This window comes from Talpa europaea (assembly GCF_964194135.1).
Source record: "Talpa europaea genome assembly, chromosome: 7".
In the NCBI taxonomy this organism is placed as follows: Eukaryota; Metazoa; Chordata; class Mammalia; order Eulipotyphla; family Talpidae; genus Talpa; species Talpa europaea.
The window spans coordinates 40,768,240-40,788,641 of NC_140074.1; the positions used below are offsets into that span (position 1 = coordinate 40,768,240).

At 35.1% G+C, this 20,402-nt stretch overlaps 1 protein-coding gene across 1 annotated transcript in view; it reads left to right on the forward strand.

Moving 5' to 3' along the window:
* Nucleotides 1-927: 927 nt before the first annotated feature.
* Nucleotides 928-20,402, forward strand: part of TMC1 (transmembrane channel like 1) — a gene marked incomplete at both ends in the record, with an annotated part of 94,934 nt that continues 75,459 nt past the window's right edge. The window contains 4 exons of the mRNA XM_084237782.1: nt 928-932; nt 1,488-1,573; nt 4,325-4,487; nt 9,095-9,223. Of these exons, the coding sequence (XP_084093908.1) occupies nt 928-932; nt 1,488-1,573; nt 4,325-4,487; nt 9,095-9,223 (383 nt within the window). The remainder of the gene's footprint in view (nt 933-1,487; nt 1,574-4,324; nt 4,488-9,094; nt 9,224-20,402) is intronic.

A 20,402-nucleotide genomic window follows, 5' to 3' on the forward strand; every position in this document is an offset into this window, starting at 1 on the left:
TTTCATTTAATTTTATTTAATCAAGTCTAGTGAGTTGATTATTACAAATCAGTATCACCCTTTGTGTGAATATTTTTAATTTGTTTTAGTTTTGCATGTTGCAAAATGGGCTGTGTAAGTGTTTGCCATTTGTCCTCAGCTATTTCTGCATTATGCACACTGATAATACTCTCCTTCTAGGCTAATCATGTATCATTAAAATGCCTTCCTAGAGAATTCTTTGACTGAAGAAGCTTGGTGGTGGCATTAATTGCCCATAAGAGACCATGACCTATTGTGGAATGTAGAATATCTTTTAGAAGTGTCTGCCTTCACTATTGCAAACTCTCAATGGTGACATAAAGATCTTTGTCCTGTGCAGATCTAGTTACATCCAGCAACAGAAGGCATATGTCCACTCTGAACAAAAGAATACTTATTTTCACATTCCATGGCTGACATTGCGTGATAACATTTTTGCATACCTAAAAATTTTTATGCAGATGCCGTTTAAAGGCAAAAACTGCTTTTACAATAATCTTCTTTGTGAATGGAGTTTGAACTCTTAGCATTTGTTGCCTTTTCAATATGCCTGTCAAGTGATAATAACCCTTGACAGCCAGCAGAAATAAAATCAAAGGTTGTTTCTTCTGTTCCAAGCAACATTGTTTATCATCTTTGCTTTTTTGAACATATACCCATACACCTTAAATAAAAATAAAATTAGTATTTCATAAGCATGTTACCATTATATGGTTTCAAAGATACAGTTTACTCTAATTTTTACCATGACAAATTGCAGAGCTCTATTCCTGCCCGTTATATGGATGATAATTGACAAGGGGAATAATAGGCAGTTAATTGATTTTCCCATATTAATGTGCCATTAAAATTTTATAAGGCCATTATAAAAATGGGGTAAAATTATTGACAAGGTGCTATCTGAGTATGGGGTAAGATAGAAGCAGGAGAAATGACATTTGACTTGGGGAAAAAAATGTAAAATCGGCTGCCCCCACATTACTAAAGTAAATCATATATTAGAAAATTTAGGCTGTATCCACATAATACCTGTAGAAATAATTGAAAAATCTGTCTTAAACATTTTTTTGAAAGACTTTGACACTGAATAGCTGGTTAGAATGAAATAGTCTCCTTTTCAGAGTAAATTTGGTTATGCTAATCAAATTGTGCCTGCGGATATAACTTTACTGACAATTCAATTTATAATCAAAGGAATCAGTCAACAAGCTCCAAGTCATCATATCACAAAACAAATTTATTTTGGTCAAAACTATTTTGAATCAACTTGTAACTGATATATTTTGTAAGTCCTGGAAAGCAATGAAGCAGACAAGTCTTTGTGCAACATTATATAAGATTGTTTAAAGTGTAGTAGTCATATATCTTTAATAAACTTTATTTTGAAAATTTTATTGAGAAGTATTTTTATTAACTGTACAAATAATTTTATGATAAAAATAATAGTAAAAATCCATTGTTAACAGTTGTGTCACATTTAAAGAACTGTATCTTTCTTCAACAGTTCAAATCCAACTGGAGGAAAAAGAAGATGATACTGAAGAAAATTCAAGTAAGTGGGAATGGGCCTTTTAGGATATGTTTCTGTGGAATAGTGGTGATTCAGGAGAGTCACCCTCTTACTTTTGGGGTTGTGCTGCCACATATAATCACAGAAGCATGTGTAGATGGTGTTTGATGGTTTCACAAAAAAAGTAAAATCCAACAAATAGAATCTCCAGTCTAGAGTCTATTCGAATGGCTTACACACATACTGCTCAAACTACAAATTACTCATGATCAAGTAGCCCTTATTGATAATATGTATAGAGGTTCCCCAAAATATTAAAAATAGATTTACCATATGATTCAGCAATTCTACTCCTAGTTGTCTATCTGAAAAATGCAAAAATATTAATTTGAAGCGATACATGCATTCCTATGCTCATTGTCATATTATTTACAATAACCAAGTTGTAGAAACAACCTAAGTGCCCAAGAACAGATGGGTGGATTAAAAAGATGTGCTATCACAATAGAATGCTGCTTGGCAGTAAAAAAGATGAACTCTTGCTATTTGTGACAACATAGATGTAAATGGAGGGAATAAAGCTATGTGAAATAAGGAAGAAAGAATGATGGACTATAGAAAAACAAAACAAAGGGTCAGTCAAAACCAAACCTATTACCCTAGAATCTGAATGTAGAATTGAGGCTACCAAGGAGGGGGAGGAGGGTGAAAAGATAAGGGTAGACGGGGCCCAATGGACTTGCTGGAGGACTATGGTTGCCTTGGTGGTAGGTGTGGCGTGGTGACATACATCTAAAGAGGGGTAATCCTATACCTCTGAATTACATAGTTCTGTAAACTAATGTTCTAGCAATAAATTTTTTAAAAAGCTAGTTAAAAAGTTATTTCCTGATTCTCCTAACCAAAATTTAGTATTATGGATAATATTTACATCTTAGATATAAATTATAAATTTTATAAAGTAAGCATTGTTAGTTAATAATTAAAAAAATAAATTCATGACACATATGAAAAATGGGCATATTTAATTAATGAGGACTCTGGTGAGGTATTATAAGCTGTCCAAAGGAAATTCCAACAGCAAATCCACTTACAGATTGGTAATATTCAAATGATTGTGCAAATGGAGGCAAAACTTTTTAAAGTTTTTTTTTTTAATTGAAGATTTATTTATTTATTTGTATAAGCACTGGGTACAGTCAGAAGCGTGGAGGGTGAGAGAATTCACCAGAGCCAGAGCGGGGAGCAGAGCAGGCAGAAGGACCGAAGTACACTGCTGAGGGGAGCAGCGGGTGGCAGGAGAGGTCTGCGCGCCATGTGGGACCCTCCTCCTGTGGCCCGGGAGCAGCCGGGGATCGAACCAGTGCTGCAGAGGCTGCGGGCAGCTTCACAACCCAGCGCTCAACAGCTGCGCCACCAGGGAGGCCCAAAACTTTGTTTTGATTATGTCTTCAATGGACGAATTCATTTGCATGTCTACGGACAAGAATTATTTTGCATTGCAGTCAAATTATCTATAACTTATGGGGACACAAAATAGCTCTCATAGATTCTGAATCAGATATACTGAAGAATACGATACTGGTAATCACAGTTTTCCACTGAAATGCAAATTTCCTACAGTCGTTTCTATTGAGGGAATAGTGATAACTATAATGTTTGCTTTTTAATGTAATAGTTGATTGTAATTATGAGAAGTTAAAGAGCAGCTAAATGAAAATGAAGTAGGGTTGTGTGTTATAAAATTCCCTTGAAGGAAGGAACTTTCTGTTCTTTCTCCTGGAAGCTTCCTAAGAAGTTTTGGCTTTATGAGGTATTGTTAGTTGATGAACAAAATATCACTTTTTCTCAGATTTACATTAAATTTATATATACAAGTCATTTCTATTCATAAGGATAGAATGATCAAGCAAATGCATTTCTTATCAATTTCATTTAAGAAAGAAAAAATATGTAGAATAAGAAAATAGATGTACTTGGACTCAAGAATGAAGGTAATTTGAATTAGGAGCGATCTAAAGGACTGCATCCAGCACTATTTACAATAGCTAAGCTATGGAAACAACCCAAATGCCCAAAAATAGATGACTGGATCAAGAAGATGTGGTACATATACACAATGGAATATTACTCAGCAATCAAAAAAAGATAAACACATGCAATTTGCTGCAACATGGATGGAGCTGGAAGGGATCATGCTCAGCAAAATAAGCCAGAAAGAAAAAGAAAAATACCAGATGGTCTCACTCATAGCAGGAATTTAGAAAACCCAAATAATGGACCAGGAAAAAGACTAATTGTAATAAAAAAAATCAAAATCAACAAGCAACTATGAACCAGAGACACACTACTAGGGTTGGGGAGGGGAGGGAGGAAAGGAGGGATTAGGGTCAAAATAAGGGAGGGTGCAATTGTATGGGGAATATAACCAAGGTGAGAATGTATGCATTGTGCAAAAATGAAAAATGATGTAAGAATTATATAAAATAAAATATATCAAACATTAAAAAAAAGGACTGCATCGTTTATTCCAAATTATTCTAGCTTGTAGCATTTCCTTGCTATTCCTGCCCTGTGCACTAAGAAATAAATGAATCACAAAGTAAATGAAATCTGGATAAATGTATTTAAATGGCATGCTATGAAATATATATGGCAAGGTGCATCTTATTGTGATATGAAGAATTGCTAGACTGTGGTCTCAGATGTATGACAATGATAATTGAAAAGTAAGAATTCATTTGGTTGCAGAAGAGAATACTTGCTGATATATTCACTAACTACCATGTTTAGGTGAAGAGGAAGAAGAAAAACTACCTCGAAGAGAGAGTTTGAGACCAAAGAGGAAACGGAAAAGAGATGTTATCAATGAGGATGACCCTGAACCTGAACCAGAGGATGAAGAAACAAGAAAGGCCAGAGAAAAAGAAAGGAGAAGGAGGTTGAGGAGAGGAGTGTAAGTCAGTTCCGATCTAAATTGAATTGTTACTCATTGAACAGCACCTGATGCTGAAAGAAGTCCACTCCCTTTAGATACTCTTTGACCTTAAAGTTAGTAACTAAAATGGCTTTTAGACAGGCTTAATGATGCTGCATTTTTATTTCCACTAAAGTAAATGTATTTTAATATTCAAATTGAATTTTAAAATAAATATACATTAAAATGAACTATGTGATTTGGAGAAAGATCTAACTTGCTACAGGTCCTTAATATCTTATAGTTAATTCAAGTATGTTAAAGTTATCCTGTTGACTATATACCATGTTTTCTAAGTGGAAAAATTTTTAAACATTAAACGATAAGTCCAAATTATTTTATCTATAGGGCAGAGATAGGCAAACTACATCTAATTCCAACCCTGAACCCAAGAACTAAGAATGGCTCTTATAGTTCAAAGGGGTTATTCATGAAACAAAATAAAACAAAACAAAACAGATGACTATGTAGCATTCGAAGCCTAAAATATCAATTATCATCCTTTTACGGAAAAAAGGTGCTGTTCCCTGTTACAGATGATTGGGAGGTGTTATTTTCTTTATAATACAAACTTGTACCAGACTTTCCACTACATCAGTGTTTTACTGAGCACTGAATTTGGGTGGAATAATGCATTAGATACTGTTTAGGGAAAATTTAAGAAAATAATTTTCTGGCCTTTGATTTCAAGAAATTGGCAGATTGCAGGCAGGTAGGAAAAGTGTGCATGTAACACATATCTTATATAAAGCTTAGGCTGGAGAAAGACTTTAAGAGAATAGTTACATGGCCACCCACAGGTAGTTGAGTCACTGAGCCACCAGAAGGTAATGGGATCTCCTGAAAAGCACTCCTCGACTTGAAATGATGAGGGACTTTTCAAGATGTCCTTCAAAGAGAACATATTCCATATTCAATAACTAGCAATTATTTACTTCCTTGTAAATAGTTTTAACTAAATACAGCAACCTAATGGAAATTTTGTCCAGTCAGGAAGACTGGTATGAATAAATGATAGTGGCTCCTAGAATAAGAGAGTAACTCCTCTACTAATATGTTTAATTATTTAAATTTTTAAGTCTCCCTCCTCCCCTTCTTGCACCATTTTTTACCTCCTCCTCCCCAAACTCCTCTTCTTTCTTCAAAGATCAATCCATCATCTGCATTAAATTTTGACTCTGGTATTTTTTATGTGTATCTTCAAATATCTTTGTTTTGTTCCTTTCAAAAACATAGTGCAACACTCATTGAAGTTCTTTGTATTATTGTTATTGCTATTACTCTTTTATCTAATAATATTTCCTACTAGCAAAGTCGATGTTTTTTGACAGTGGTATTTCATCAAGAAAATGTCTCCAATAGTCATATGCACAATATAGGTTGTGTTCCAGAATTTGCTTTTCTTCTCAACTTATGCCCGACAGAGGGCCTTTAAAAAAGGTGAGATCGGTGGGAATTCCTCTGTTCCTTTGTTCTTAAGACCATCATGTCAACTGCTCAACCTGTGAAAATAAGAAGTAAGTGTCAACTGGCCTTAGCCTCTGTTGTGTGAGGGAATCTGATCCTGTGACAATGTCTGTCCTTAGCAGGTTCTGCTCTCTTCCAGATTCTGAGGAGAAGCACTGCTGCCTCTCTATTCTATCATATAACTACACTTGACTAAAATGGACTTTGTCTTCATTAGTTTTGCAGATTTGGTCAGCTGTTCTAAATAGTATCATAATTGTGATAATTGATAGTTCTGGTCTATTGTAAGGTACATTTTCTATTAGTTCACTTTTTAAATAAGAGTTTTTTTCAAGAAAATGTACTAGCAAATATATGTTGAGACTAAGATTAATAGGCAAATCATGGCACATTTAAGTTAATTGATTCATTGTCTTTTTTATTTAAATGTTCAAGCAAAACACCTGAGGGAGCTTCATTTAAACTGACAAAATGCTGGAAACCATCTAAAACCTAGTTTGTATGTTCATTATCTTTGGAGATGGTGACTAAAAAACACTGCTTTGTTAGACATTTTGGAGTATTTCTAATAATATTATAGGATTTTCCTGACCCAGTTTTTAAGTGAATTAGTAATAGCAGTGAGGAATTCAGCACATATTAATTTTCCCCAACAACTCTGCTTTAAATAAATCAAACTAAGATACAAAACTATTGTTACATGGATTTAATCCTAAATTTTAGAAGATGAAGCAAAATCTATGCTTATATCCTTTTAATATGATTAGTATTTCTTTTATCAAAGCTATCCTTCCTTTAGAAAATCTGTTTCCCTGTAATTCTGTTGAAGTCATATTTTAATTACTGCATATTTGAAATTAACTTATCTGACCAGAAATATATTTTGGAACACAGGATGGCCCTCCTGGAACAATCAATAATTAACAAAAAAGACTATTAGAAATAATGTCTATCCATATCATATCTTACATATTATTCATTTTAGTATACTTTGAGCATGGAGTTCATGATAATAACCCTGTCATCCAGAAAATTCTATACATAAGCCATTTATTAAGTAAATATTATTCAGCCCCACTTCTTTTTTATTTTTAAGATTTATTTATTTATTTATTTATACAAGCACTGGGTACAGTCAGAAGCATGGGAGGGTGAGAGAACTCACCAGAACCAGAGCAGGGAACAGAACAGGCAGACTGACGAAATACACTGTTGAGGGGAGCAGCAGGCAGGGCAGGAGAGGTCTGTGCACCATGTGGGACCCTCGCTGGTGGCCGGGGATTGAACTGGCGCTGCAGAGGCTGCAGGCAGTTTCACAGCCCAGCACTCAACTGCTGCGCCACCAGGGGAGGCCCCTAGTCTCCATTCTTAATAGTTTCTTGACATCAATTTTCTTTTCTTTTTGCTAGTTTCTGTAAATATTTCAGCAAAACAATTCTCAATAGAATTTAGATTTAATCTATGTCTACATGGAAACAATTTTGATAATTTTCCTTAAAACATATTTTTCCTCCTAAGATAAACCAACTCATTATAATTGACAAATTAAAAACAAAATGTGAATATAGATGTCATAAAAAATTCTCATATATTTTATGTTGTAGTTGTACAGCACTGTAAGATTTTATATAATAAACATCAAATAATAAAAACAGAAGCAACCTGTTAAAAATCAGACTTGTATCTTAGCATACTTTGGTAGTGTTCTTGAACCAGCTTGTTAGTTATTATTCTAAGCAAAATAATCTGAACTGGCCAAAAACTAGATAGCCAACAAGAAGTGTTATCTTAGAGAATTAAAGTAAATTTTTGTTTCATTGCCATGATATGACTAAAAACTGAATTGGCAGGAAAGGAAGGAGATTATAAAGTGCTTTTGTAGAGCGGGATGTAAAACTGTTGATATCTTCTGGAACTTTCAACATCAGCTATGTCAGTCATGAGCTTCCTGAACTATGAGATGTTTTTGACTAACATTAAGCAGATTACAGTTTCTTTATCAGGGTCCAATTGGTTGAAAGAAACATCAGCAGTTAATTGAACCATGTATAGTTTAGTATGGGAACTATTTAGTAGGTATAAATAATTGTTAAATAGTCACTGAAAGGTGATAATAGAACAATAAAATATCATGGTGACAGCAGCAATAGGATGATGCTACTGCCCCAAGAGCTGAAGGAAAATGGTAAGATGTTAAAAGTAAAAATTAGAAGCACAGAGGAGAGGCCCATGGAGCTGAAACCCAGGCCCCTGCATGGGGGATGATGCTCTAGCAATGCTGGACTCAATGGGGGTGATGATGAAGCTGGCAAACTATATTTCTCTGCCATTCTTGAAAGACCATGCAGCTCCCAGGACTAAGAATTATTGCTAAAGAGAAAGCATTGCCTCTGGAAATAGTCAGAAAATGAAGTGCAAGAACACATGTTGTCTTAGTATACCTTACTAGCAGTCATATTGACAACGCAAAAATGAGCCCCACAGAGTTCCAGCCCCAATATCACCATATTAAAAATAGAAGGGTGAGTTTGAAGTTTAACAACATTAGTTTAATAAAAGAAACAATCTATTACCAAGTAATCTCTACAGTATGGAATTACATTCCTTGTTTCAAAATCACGTTACTCATGTTTAGTATTTTTTTCTTTTTAAGTTCTGGACTGTACATATTTTGCAATACTAGGAACATAGAAGTGAAAAGATAAATCTCGTTTGCTCAGTAAGCAACTGAATTCCTTTGACGTTCTTTTCAAAGATTCATTTCCACCAAACGTACTTCAAGGTGTATCAGGGAACAAAGGAGAGAGGATAATATCTTGATAGGTCTGCAATTATTCTTTCCACAGGTTTTCTAGTTCTGAGAGTTTTAGGATGTGTACAGAAAAGAACAGCTCAGTTTCAGGGCATCAGAATGTAAACACTATTGTTTAAAGTTATAGTAATTCCAGAAATCCTGCATCAACAATTAACTATGAACTCTGATAATGTTTATGGATCTAGTATATTCATCCACTATATATAGTCAAGCTGATGTCTATCCAATAGCAGTCTTCTTTATGTGGATAGCATTATTTTTTAAACTCAAGCCTTTATTAAGGGTTTTTTTTTTTCCTTTAAAGGGAAGAAGAAGAAGAAATTGATCAAGAGGAGCTGGAAAGATTGAAGGCAGAGTTAGATGAGAATAGACAAGTGATTGCTACAGTCAAATGCAAGCCTTGGAAAATGGAGAAGAAAATTGAAGTTCTCAAGTATGATGGCCATTTTTCATAATTAGAAAATTTTCCCTGATACTGATCTTATTAATTCTTTGACTAGTACCTATATATCATATATAGTATTATCTAAAATATATACAAAAATACTTCCATTATTGTATATAATGTCTATGGTCAAATATGCTTACATGCATGTATCCATCATATATGCATATATCATATGTGTATGCACATATACCTTTATATACCTCATATCACCAGATATATACATATATTTGCATGTATATGTGTATCATATCACTGAAGAATCTGGGCTAATGATTATAAATTAAAAACAACTATGAGTCAGTTCACCAGAGTCAGATGCTGGTCATATTTAATTATTTGTTCCTTGAACTGAGAGTTTCCTACAGTCATGACTATCTCTGAAAGAGGTAATATATTTGAATTTTAAAAGTATGTATGGTTTACAGACTCATGTTTGTCTGCAGGTCCCAGTTTCAAAGGATATTTTCATAGGACAGTGCTCATTAAAACCCAGGAAGGATGCTATGCTAACAGAACAGTAACTAGGATTCCAATTAAGGTTTATGCTAATAGCTATTTCCTGATTATATGTCAGTGACCCAATCTCAGTCTTATGTTGAGTGCTGATGAGGGTGCAAACATACTCAGAAGTTCTGAGATTTATAAACTCTTGATTTGAAGTTAATCACATAACCCTCTATGAGGGCTAGAAGCTGATTCACCTGTGAGGATCACACTAAATGTTCTTTTCATGGTAGCTGGGGAAGCAGGACATGAAACCAAGGAATACTTATGTGTTATAAAGCACATTTACATCTGTCAGTTGTGTCACAGAATGTATTTTCTCCCAGAATCATTTTTATAAATAGTGGCAAACATCCAAATCTATCCTTTCGTAAACCTACTTAATTAATAATGTTAAGTATTCTAGTATATATATATTATATTAACATTATTGTATAGCTTGTCTCTAATGATGAAAAAAGAACTGAAGAGGCTATCAAGATAATTCTTGGCTTGGCTCTGCAAGAGTTATTAAAGAAGTGTTATTTACTGAAAGGTGTTATTTAAGGAAATTGCTTAACCTCCTGAGACCTCAGTTGCCTCATATGCAAAATAAAAGATATTCTAGATTTACCCTGAGACATGGGAACCAAGCCCTCACTTATAATGATATTGTTTTGTTTTGTGGTGTAAGGTTTTCCAAGCTCCAATGATCCTCCCAGCATGCTTGTGCAACATCACACATTTGAGGTTGGGGCTCCGGGTGCATGTGCATGCATACAACCAGCCATGATGGGGGCAAACAGAGGTCAGATTCCCTTTGAGAGAGAGAGAGAGAGAGAGTGAGAGAGAGAGAATATGTAGTTGTCATTCACCAAAGTAATGATGTTTCTAAATGATAGTTTTGTTTTTGTTTTTGTTTTTTTAATATCCTTACTTGGCCAAATAGAAGTTTGGCAATCTTTTGTTGCTTCCAAAATATATTTTTAAATATTATTGGTCCATGAAATCCCTAAACTAGAAACCACAGGTAACTGTATATAGAAAGTTGTAAAATTGGAAACTAGTAATATTGGTGAACCTTTAAAACATGGTGTAAAGTTGACTCAGACTGCCACAAGAATGAATCTCCCTTTCCATCTTTTTAGAGGTTTAGAAATACGCCGCCCTCTCTTCTTTCCTGCATTTCCCATTTAGAGGCAGTGAAGTAGACCTGGCTTCAGACTTGAGTTTAAATCTCAGTACTTCCATGAAATAGCTGCATATTTGAATTTAATTGTGCAGTTCTCTGATCGCAGGTTTTATTAGGGAAGTAATACTAGTTTACAGGGTTATTTTATTTAGTGAGATAATTCATATAAGATACTTAGCATGGTGCCAGCACACAACACACAGCGAGGATTTTGATGTTCCAACAAAGGCAGTAGGGTGTACGCTTGACCCTTGAACAGCACAGGTTTGAACTGCATGGGTCCACTTAAACCCAGATCATTTCAGTAAATACAGTTGACTTTATTTCCTCAGGTTCCTCATTCACAGATTCAACCAATTGGATATTGGTTGATTATCCGCAGATGCAAAACCTATGGATATAGAGGGCCATCAATAAAGATCTTGAGCAGCTAGGGATTTTGTATCTGCAAGGGGTGTGTGTGTGTGTGTGTGTGTGTGTGTGTTATTTCCTGAAACCAATCCTTTATGAATATTGAGAGACAATCATAGTTAAATTTTGGGGGAATCAGTTATGTTTCTTTTTTATTGTGTCGAGGGCCAGTACCCCAACCCCCACTGTGTTCAAGTGCTGACTATTTTGACAGTTTGTTAGAATCCATGGCAAGAAAACCCTCAGATCTTCCAAAGTGTACCTTTAGGGTAATCTTGTGGCAGATTGCAGGACCTGGGACCCTGGGCTGAGACACTGGGATTTAGCCATTTTTAGAAATGGGGAGAGAAAGAGATTGACATGCAAGGAAGGGCAGTGCCAGGCCCTATTACTAGGGCAGACTTTGGAGAATTTAAAACAGAATCCAGACTGTAGATGGATTTATATGTCCCACATGATTTTTGTTTCTTTTTTTAAATCATTTTTATTGTGACAAAATATATAATATAAAATTTACGATTTCAGTTACTTTTGCATTAATTTTTAAGTACTAGTGCTTTTGCTTTGTGGTGAAACTATTTTAAGTGGAAGATTTCACATTAAAAAATCCTACAAGTGGAAGATCTGGTCTCACACTGAGACATGAAAATAATAGTTGGGGCTAATCCGTAACTGTCCCCTCTTAAAGGGCATTTGCTCTTCAGTGTGCACAGTGCCCACACAATCTACATCACTGTTCATGCTACTTGGCTGGGTTTTGTAAGTATTCCAGTTCGCTGCCTCCTACCCATGCTTCTAGAGAGCAAATTAGGACTGCTACCAAGAGAGTGATTCAGAACACCAAAGCCACAGCCAGTCTACAGAATGGAAGCATACATTTCAGCCAGAACAAGAAACTATTGTGGCTTCTCCCCACTTGGCAATGCTCACTGTCTTGCTGTGATTCTTCATGTTCAGAAGAGGCTTCTGTTTTGTGGCTTCTAAGCTCTCTGCCTAGCTGGTGCTGATGGCCATGGTCAGCCTGATGCTCTTGGTTTCAGCCTCTGTGATGAAATTGTTGCTACTACTGTGCCCAACCTGTCTCCCTTTCTAGTTTTTTGAATGCTGCCTTGAACCTCTCCCTGGATACCTTCACATTATTAGAATAAGTGGTCAGTACCTCATAGTACATGTAGTTAAAGGGTTCTGTGCCCCAATGTTACTAAAACATGGGAGTCAGGCAGCATTCGTCCCACCTTTTATTTCTTTCAGAGATATCTAACTTTGTAAGAGTGTTTCCAAGGGTTATTTTATTCGCAGAACTAACCTCCAGGTATTACTCTTGGTGAAATCCAAGGCACCAGGCTCTTTCCAGCTAGAGCAGATATTTTTTTTTTTAAAGATTTATTTATTTATTCATACAAACACTGGGTACAGTCAGAAGCGCGGGAGGGTGAGAGAATTCACCAGAGCCAGAGCAGGGAACAGAGCAGGCAGAAGGACTGAAGTACACTGCTGAGGGGAGCAGCAGGCAGGGCAGAAGAGGTCTGTGCGCCATGTGGGACCCTCACTGGCGGCCGGGGATCGAACTGGTGCTACAGAGGCTGCGGGCAGCTTCGCAGCCCAGCGCTCAACTGCTGCGCCACCAGGGGAGGCCCTAGAGCAGATATTTTGATCATAGACTTGGATCTGTACCTGGGTTGTCTGCCTTCCCATCTGGCACTGGACTCTGAAAAATTTGAGGAATTTCTAAAATGCATTTTAGAGAGGCACAGGGTTTTAAGATTACAGTGAAGTCTTAGGAATTGTGTCTTTTGGTTCTGAGGATGTTGTGGGATACTCAGGGTTAGTTTCCACATTCTGAAAGAATATCTACCACTCGAAATATGAGCAGCCTCAAGACTGAGGGTCAAAAGATAATATAAGCAATGAATACATAGGCAAGAAACTCAAAGAATATATGAATCCATATGATCTCTCAAATATGATTCAGGAACTGGAGCTCAGCAATTGAATTTATGCTTTAGAGCTGCAGAGCAGCCACCTCATTTCCACCATCCTGTGGAAATGTTTTTTTTTCCAATGTATTCCAATATTTCTAATGCTTTACTGTGTATTAATCCAGTTCTACACACTCATGTAGCCTTAAACTTAAGAATCTCTATGTGAAGGGCCATTTGCATCTAGCCCTGGATAAGGAAGGCTGCATATTTTTGTTTTACTCTTAAAGTCATCAATAAGTGAAGGTTGAGATTGTCTTCAATTATGAGGAAAAAACTCTATTAAGTAGAATTTTCTATTTGGTGAACAGTATTTTTTTTCCCAAGAATTATTCATTTATTGTAAGATTTTCATTTTTTTTATTTTTGCGTAGAAGAGCTGGAGTGCAGGCTAGAGATGTAGGGATTTAGAGGATTCACGAGAGAGACAGTGGTAGCAGAACAGGCAGATCTACTGAAATACACTGCTATGGGGAGTAGTGGGCAAAGCAGGAGAGGTCTGCTGCCCCATGGGTGTTAGCTCCCTTGTGGGGGATTAAACTCTGGCCACTTTGCCTTGGGAGGGCTGTTGTGGTGGTAGTGCTGAGACTTATCCATGGCAATGGGGGAGGCTCTTGGTGAACAGTGTATTGAAAGGATGAGAATATATGTGAGGAGGGTTGGAACAAGGAAATAATGGTGTACTTTCCAGTTACTTGAAGGTTAGTTCCTTTATTTTTATTAGTTACCTAACTAAAAACTATACAACAGTGAGGATTTTAACATAATCTGTTTTCAAGTTGTTAATGGGCAATCTCAGAAGTTGGTGGCTCTTTCCTACCTATAAGAAGTGTCTAAACTAACCTGGTAGCTGCCACAACAGGTGAAATAAAATACTTGGGTGGGAAATAATGAAACTGCTTATTACTCATCTTGAAACCTAAAGCCTTTAGTTGTATTACAACATTCTATGTGGAAGAGTAAAACCCCTGGTGGCTAAAGCTAAGTAAACTGCCTATTTATTTTGTTACAGTAGTACAGATTTGGGGTTGAAAATTAAGAAAGCTGAACTTCAGTCTGAGTACTACTTTTGACTTCCTCTCTCAGAGCTTCAGTTTACTTACTTATGAAATGAAGGCTTTGGTTGGTGGCCCATGGTTTCCACAGTGCTGTCCTGGTATTCAGGTCAGTTAGTGAAATACCTTCAGGGCATGGGCAGCAGAGCTAAGAAGGAGGGCTGCTCGGAAACAATACCAGATTCAAGCAGAGGAGACCTAACTTTCTTTTTTCCTATACAATGTACATCCATCAAAAGCATATGTTTGAAAAGAAAGTCTCTGTGCCTATTAATATAAGAAATAAGTTTTTTCATCACAACTTACTGATTTATCAGTCATTTACAAAAAATATATAAGTTTTGAAATACAACTTCCCACTTTACATGTGCACATGCTTCATTTGCCCTCCAACAAAGCCCCAGTGCCAATATGTTATCCTCTTACACTCTCCATGCCCTCCTCCTCCCGCTATGGTGGTACCCACCATAGTTTTCACAGACTCTAAGAGTTATTTTTATTGTGCTTTACCAGTTTTTTTTTGTTATTTATATTCTACAAATGAGAGAAACCATGTGGTAATTAAAGATAGAGTTTTTAAAAATTCCACCTAACTGGATTTTTAAAGAAGCTTATTTTTAGGAGAGGCAGTTCTAACATTTCATGAGCCTACAAATTAAGATATGGGCGCATTTCAAGTATACTTTTGCATGATAACAAAAGCACCTCCTTTTTTTTTGAGTATCTTCTCAAAAAATCAATGTTATGTTAGGAGATGTTGCACACTTCGACTCATTTAATCCTCACAGAAACTTTGAAAATAGAATGTTTCCCCATTTTACAGATGAGAAAACTGAGATTGTCAGAGGTAAAGTAGCCTTACACATTTAAGAACTGTCAAGGTAAAGAGTTCAATCTGGGTTTCACCATTACAAAATCTCATACATTTTCTGTTGTGCCTTGTAACTTCACATTTGACCCAGGTTTTCCATTAAAGTAAGTTCAATCTCTTTAGATGTTCTGGGCATATTTCTCACTTTATTCTAGTCTCCTCTCCACCTGAGTTCTCTCTCTCATAAGTTATTGTTTCCTTTCTGAGTTCTTTTCTTTACTAACTCTTGTAGAAATAGGACTCAAATATTCTCTGTTATTCATTTGGCTCTACTGTTATGTGCATTGTTTTGCATTTTCAAAATTTTAAAATAGTTTGTATATCTCTTCAGAATATCTTTTTTTTTTAAATCTCTTTAGGACATGAAAGTTTTCTTAGAATTCCTTATTTCCTCAAGGTCTAACATAAAGCTTTGTACATATTAAGTTAACATAGCTGGGAATTTTTAAGAGGCTGGATACATATGCTAGTAGAGGGAAGGAATGATCTGGTATTAAACCCTGATTTGTAGTCTTGTCAATTTCCATGGCATAAATACTCCTGTTATGATCAATTTCAAGCTGCCATAAGTTTAGGAACTGCTCAAAATCCCTGAAAAGTTAGTATTCAGTGACTCAGACAGCTCCAATACCTCAATGGAATATCTAGTTATACTCTTTGATTCATTAATTTTTTGTTAGAGGGACCTTATTCTGAAGCATCTGAGAACAGAGACTAAAGAGAACTGCTTGTCATGCTATATTTCCTTTATTTAATGTATAATAAACAATGAAATGCTTGAATTAGAGCTGCCTGTGAGAGGGACAAGCATTATTCTATAATTGCATGACTCCAGGTAAAGGTCCAAAGTACATTAAGAACATCTTATCTTTGTTCTTTATCTTAACATCCTGCTAGATATCTTTCACTTTATATTCTGGAATTTCCTCCCAAATCTGTTAGCATGCACAGAGAGTTTCAGTATTTCTCCTCTTCCCTCTTCCTTTTCTGTTCTTTCACTCTTTAAAAATTCATCTGAAGAGAGAAAAAATATTTAAGAGTAATAAGTTTTTGATTGAGATCAGAAAACTCCTCTGGCTTTTATCATTTAGAGTTCATCTGCCACCCGTTGCCTATCTCATCATTTTTACTGCATTAGAAAAGTTTTTTCCAAATAAGCGCACTGTTGTTGCCAATTCTTCTGTCTCAGAGCTTATAGCCTTTTAATATTGTTGTGTTATTGTCTAAGTGCTTAGACAATTGTGATTAATTTTAATAATGCTTTTCAAATACTATTTTTAAATTTCCCCTTAAAGAATACTAAAGTGAATCAAATGCAACAATGTTTTTTTCTTAGGACCTGCATATTTTGGAAACTTTTTCAGCTGTTAAGGAAGTCTGCTCTGAAACATTTGGGATAGATACATTTTGTCTACCAAGAATTCTCCTCCTTTATTTGTTTTATGATTTATTTCATCTTTCTTATCTCCACTTCATCAGCTTACCATAGCCGCCTGGAGATGTTCTATCTTTCATTTATTTTTTTTATTTTAGAGATGCTCTATTTTTCGCCTTGATTTGGCAGGCTTTTCAGGCCCATAGGGCCACAGCTCCTCTCTTTTTTGGAGAGTAGTGAAAGCACTTATGGCTCTTGTATTTACTTCATTAGCTCTCGTACCTGGCCTAGTTACTCAGCCTGAGGTCTGCCAAAGTGGCTGGTGGAAGGATATTAGTCAGTGGGAAAAAAATAGTTCTACAAAGTGTTAATATTCAATGCTTTCTAAGGTTCCTGGCAGCCAACCTTATTTGCTACTTTCCACAAACATCTAGAATTCAAATAAGTCTAAAATAAAAACTGTTAATTAAAATTATTTTATAGTTTGCTATATGTTAAAAACTACAATAAAATAATACATATTAGGCATAGGAAAATTCTAAGGTTTTCTTCCAGATAAATAGTGTGATTACTACATCATCTTCTCAATTGCATTTCATTGTACTCCATTTTCTATAGTATTATCAATGTATTGTAAGTGATAAGACTGAATCCGTTTTCTTGGCTTGCTAGAACATCCTGCTCTCTAAATTTTTTTTTAATAAATAGCAATTTACTTTTACTTCTACGCTTTAGAATTTCATCTCCAGTGACAGCTAATTTTCACAGTTTGTTATTAAACTATCTTTAAATATATTACTTTTGAAAGGTGATTAAAAGGAGAAATTCATTAATTATCACTTAAAATTATCTGGGAATATTTTCAAATGTATTTGACATAATTCATTAACAGTAAAAAGAAAAACAAATATGTACTTGACAAACACAAAATAAGATAATTTTGAGAAATATGTCCTTGTTTTGGAGAAGTATCATCCAGATCTCAAAGAAGGTATAAATTGTGAAGATAACCCTTTAGCTTATTATCAAGTTAATAATAAGAAAATAACCAAGGAATTTTTGAGGATGTCTTTTTATATATGACCAAAGAATGCAATTGGAATACACTTTGAGGAACTTAAATAATCTGTTTCTGTAGAATAAAAATAGTTAGGCCTTATTAAAATGTACTAAACATAAAGTTTTGGAAAATATTTTATTAGAATATCATAATGAATCATGTGAGGGGAAGAAAAGGGAATAGTTTTATATAGCCCATATAATATCTAAGATTCCCTTCTTTAGTCAGCCTGAAAATTTAAAAAAAATTCTAATATAAATAACATTTTTCAATAGTCATATTAGTTACGTTTTTACAATATATAAGTTTACATACATACATGTGCATATATATATTATACACATGCATACACCTACAAACTCAAACATCTTCAAAAGAATACATGACTCTTTGAGTGAATTACTTTTTATTGTTTATGCATACATTATTAAAATATTTTGACCAGGTCATAGGGATCAGGAAAGGCTAGATGGGAGGCTGTGGAAGAAAATGACAAGATATTAAGAAATCTGAAGACACCAAGTCAACTCAGCAGAAAGACTAGTTGACAAAGAAATGTCGTGCTCTGTGGGTGACTAAGTAGAGTTGCCAAGTTCTCAGTTTGTCATGTGGCAAACAAACAAGTTTATCAGGTTGTCTTGATTATTTGCAGAGTTCACGGCCATCATTTCAAAGTACTTACCCACTCATGGATCAAAAGGCAGAACATCCTGTTCTAACAGAAAACTAAAGCATTTTAGTGCTCCTAAACATCATCATACAATATTTGGGGGGGGGGAACATGTTGTGAAAAAAATATTTCTTAATACTTTTTTTTAATACTTAGCAGTGTTTACCAGGGTATAGATATAAAGACATAGGTATTATGCAGAAGCATTTTACCCAATTTTCAAAGCAGAATGCATCTCTCATATTGGGCCAGTGCCCTGTGAATCTTCCTGTTTCACAGTACTCAGAATTCATTAGACATGTTTGATTTGAATGCACATGAAGCAAACAAAATTGGCAGTTCATCTACCAAACCCTGTGAAAGGCCTTGTGAAGAGCTGGATATCAGTTTATCTAAGAACATTAGATTGCATGTGAGATTGATGGTAGAAATATCTCCTTTGTTTGGAAATTCCTGCAAACTGATGCCTGGAATGCCTTTTTCTGCCTACTTGAATTCTATCAGCCTTTGATGTCGAGTTTAATTCTCGTCTCATTTACATTGTCTTCAGCAAGCTCTCAAGCCTCCATTCTCTCCTTTTTCACATTAAGGTTGTCTAGCTCTGTTATATTCAATTTTATGGGCCTATACCTCACTTTTCTTAATGGAGTTTAAGCTTTATAAAATAACCTATATGTTTCTTTAATTTATTTCAAGGAATGTAACAGAGTGCTAAGAACATAAATTACAATAAACAATTTGAAAAATGACTAAAGGGAGAATGAAAGAATGATAGAAATAAGTTAAACTTATTTCAGATGGGTCCTTCTTGTAACTATGTACAGCAGTTTAGATTTTGATTGCTATTTCTACCTATTTCTGAAAATAAATTTCCCACAATTAAGGAAGAGGAAACACCCCCATTTTGCAAATCTTTGATGATAATAGTAGGTTAGGGTATAGCTGGATGTCTTAAGGATATAGTTCAGAACTCTGCAGTCTATATAGTATCACCTTTATTTTCAAGTATTTGCGTTGCTAGTTCCATGCTCAATTGATTATTTAAAACAACAAACATTCATGCGCGCGCATGTGCACACAACCACATAAATGAAAATCACTGACAAACAATAAGGAGATCCAGAGAGATATTATAGTTACTATTTGAACTGTTTTCATAATGATTAGTTATACATTGTTTTTGTCAATAATATTACAGTCACAGAATCACAGAATATTGTGGTGTCCTTTTATCACAGAAAAGCAGTTTATTCTATGACCAATATCTAAAAGTCCGAATAAACTATTCACGCCTAAGGGAATCTGTATGGTCTTCTTTCCCCTTTTCCCTGCTGTTATAATACAAAGGAATATTGTTTACCTGTATATTGAACTTAAATTAAGCAGGCATGGAGCAGAATTAGGAAAAAGCTTAGGAAGGAGAAAGGATCTAGTGTGCTTTCTTTTTCTTATTTAACCACTAAAACTCAAATGTATTGTTTCTACCTTGATTCATCTAAAATACTGAGATGCTCTACTGACCTCTAGGGTATGACTAAAATGTGTTGCCTTTATTTGACATTTAAGGCAGTAATACATGTTAGTATTATTTCATAGCCCTAAGGAGCAAAGAAGTTATCCTAGGTTTAAATAATTTCCATGGGTAGCAACTTTGAACTTAATAAAAATTTGATCCACCCATGCTTTGCTTTAGTCATTCACCAGTTCCAGCAGCTGACTTTGACATGGCTCCATGAGTCATCATAGCCAGTGAAAAAATTGTCAAAATTGTCTTTAGAGTTCTTTGTGTCCAGATCATGCTAATATTTATTGCTGATAAAGGTTTTAGAGATCTTGGTCATCTCTCTCTCTTTCTCTCTCTCTCTCTCTCATACTTGTATGTTTTTGAATCATTTGAGATGTTTTGAATCAGTTTCCCCTCTTTAGGGATATAAAAAGTGAGCTATGGGCACGGGAAGTATTTTCAAAGTCAGTTTATCAAGGTCCAAAATATGTAGACTACCATCAGTCCACAGGGACACTAAAGCAATTATATATAATATAATAGTGTTTTAGCCCAACATTCCTA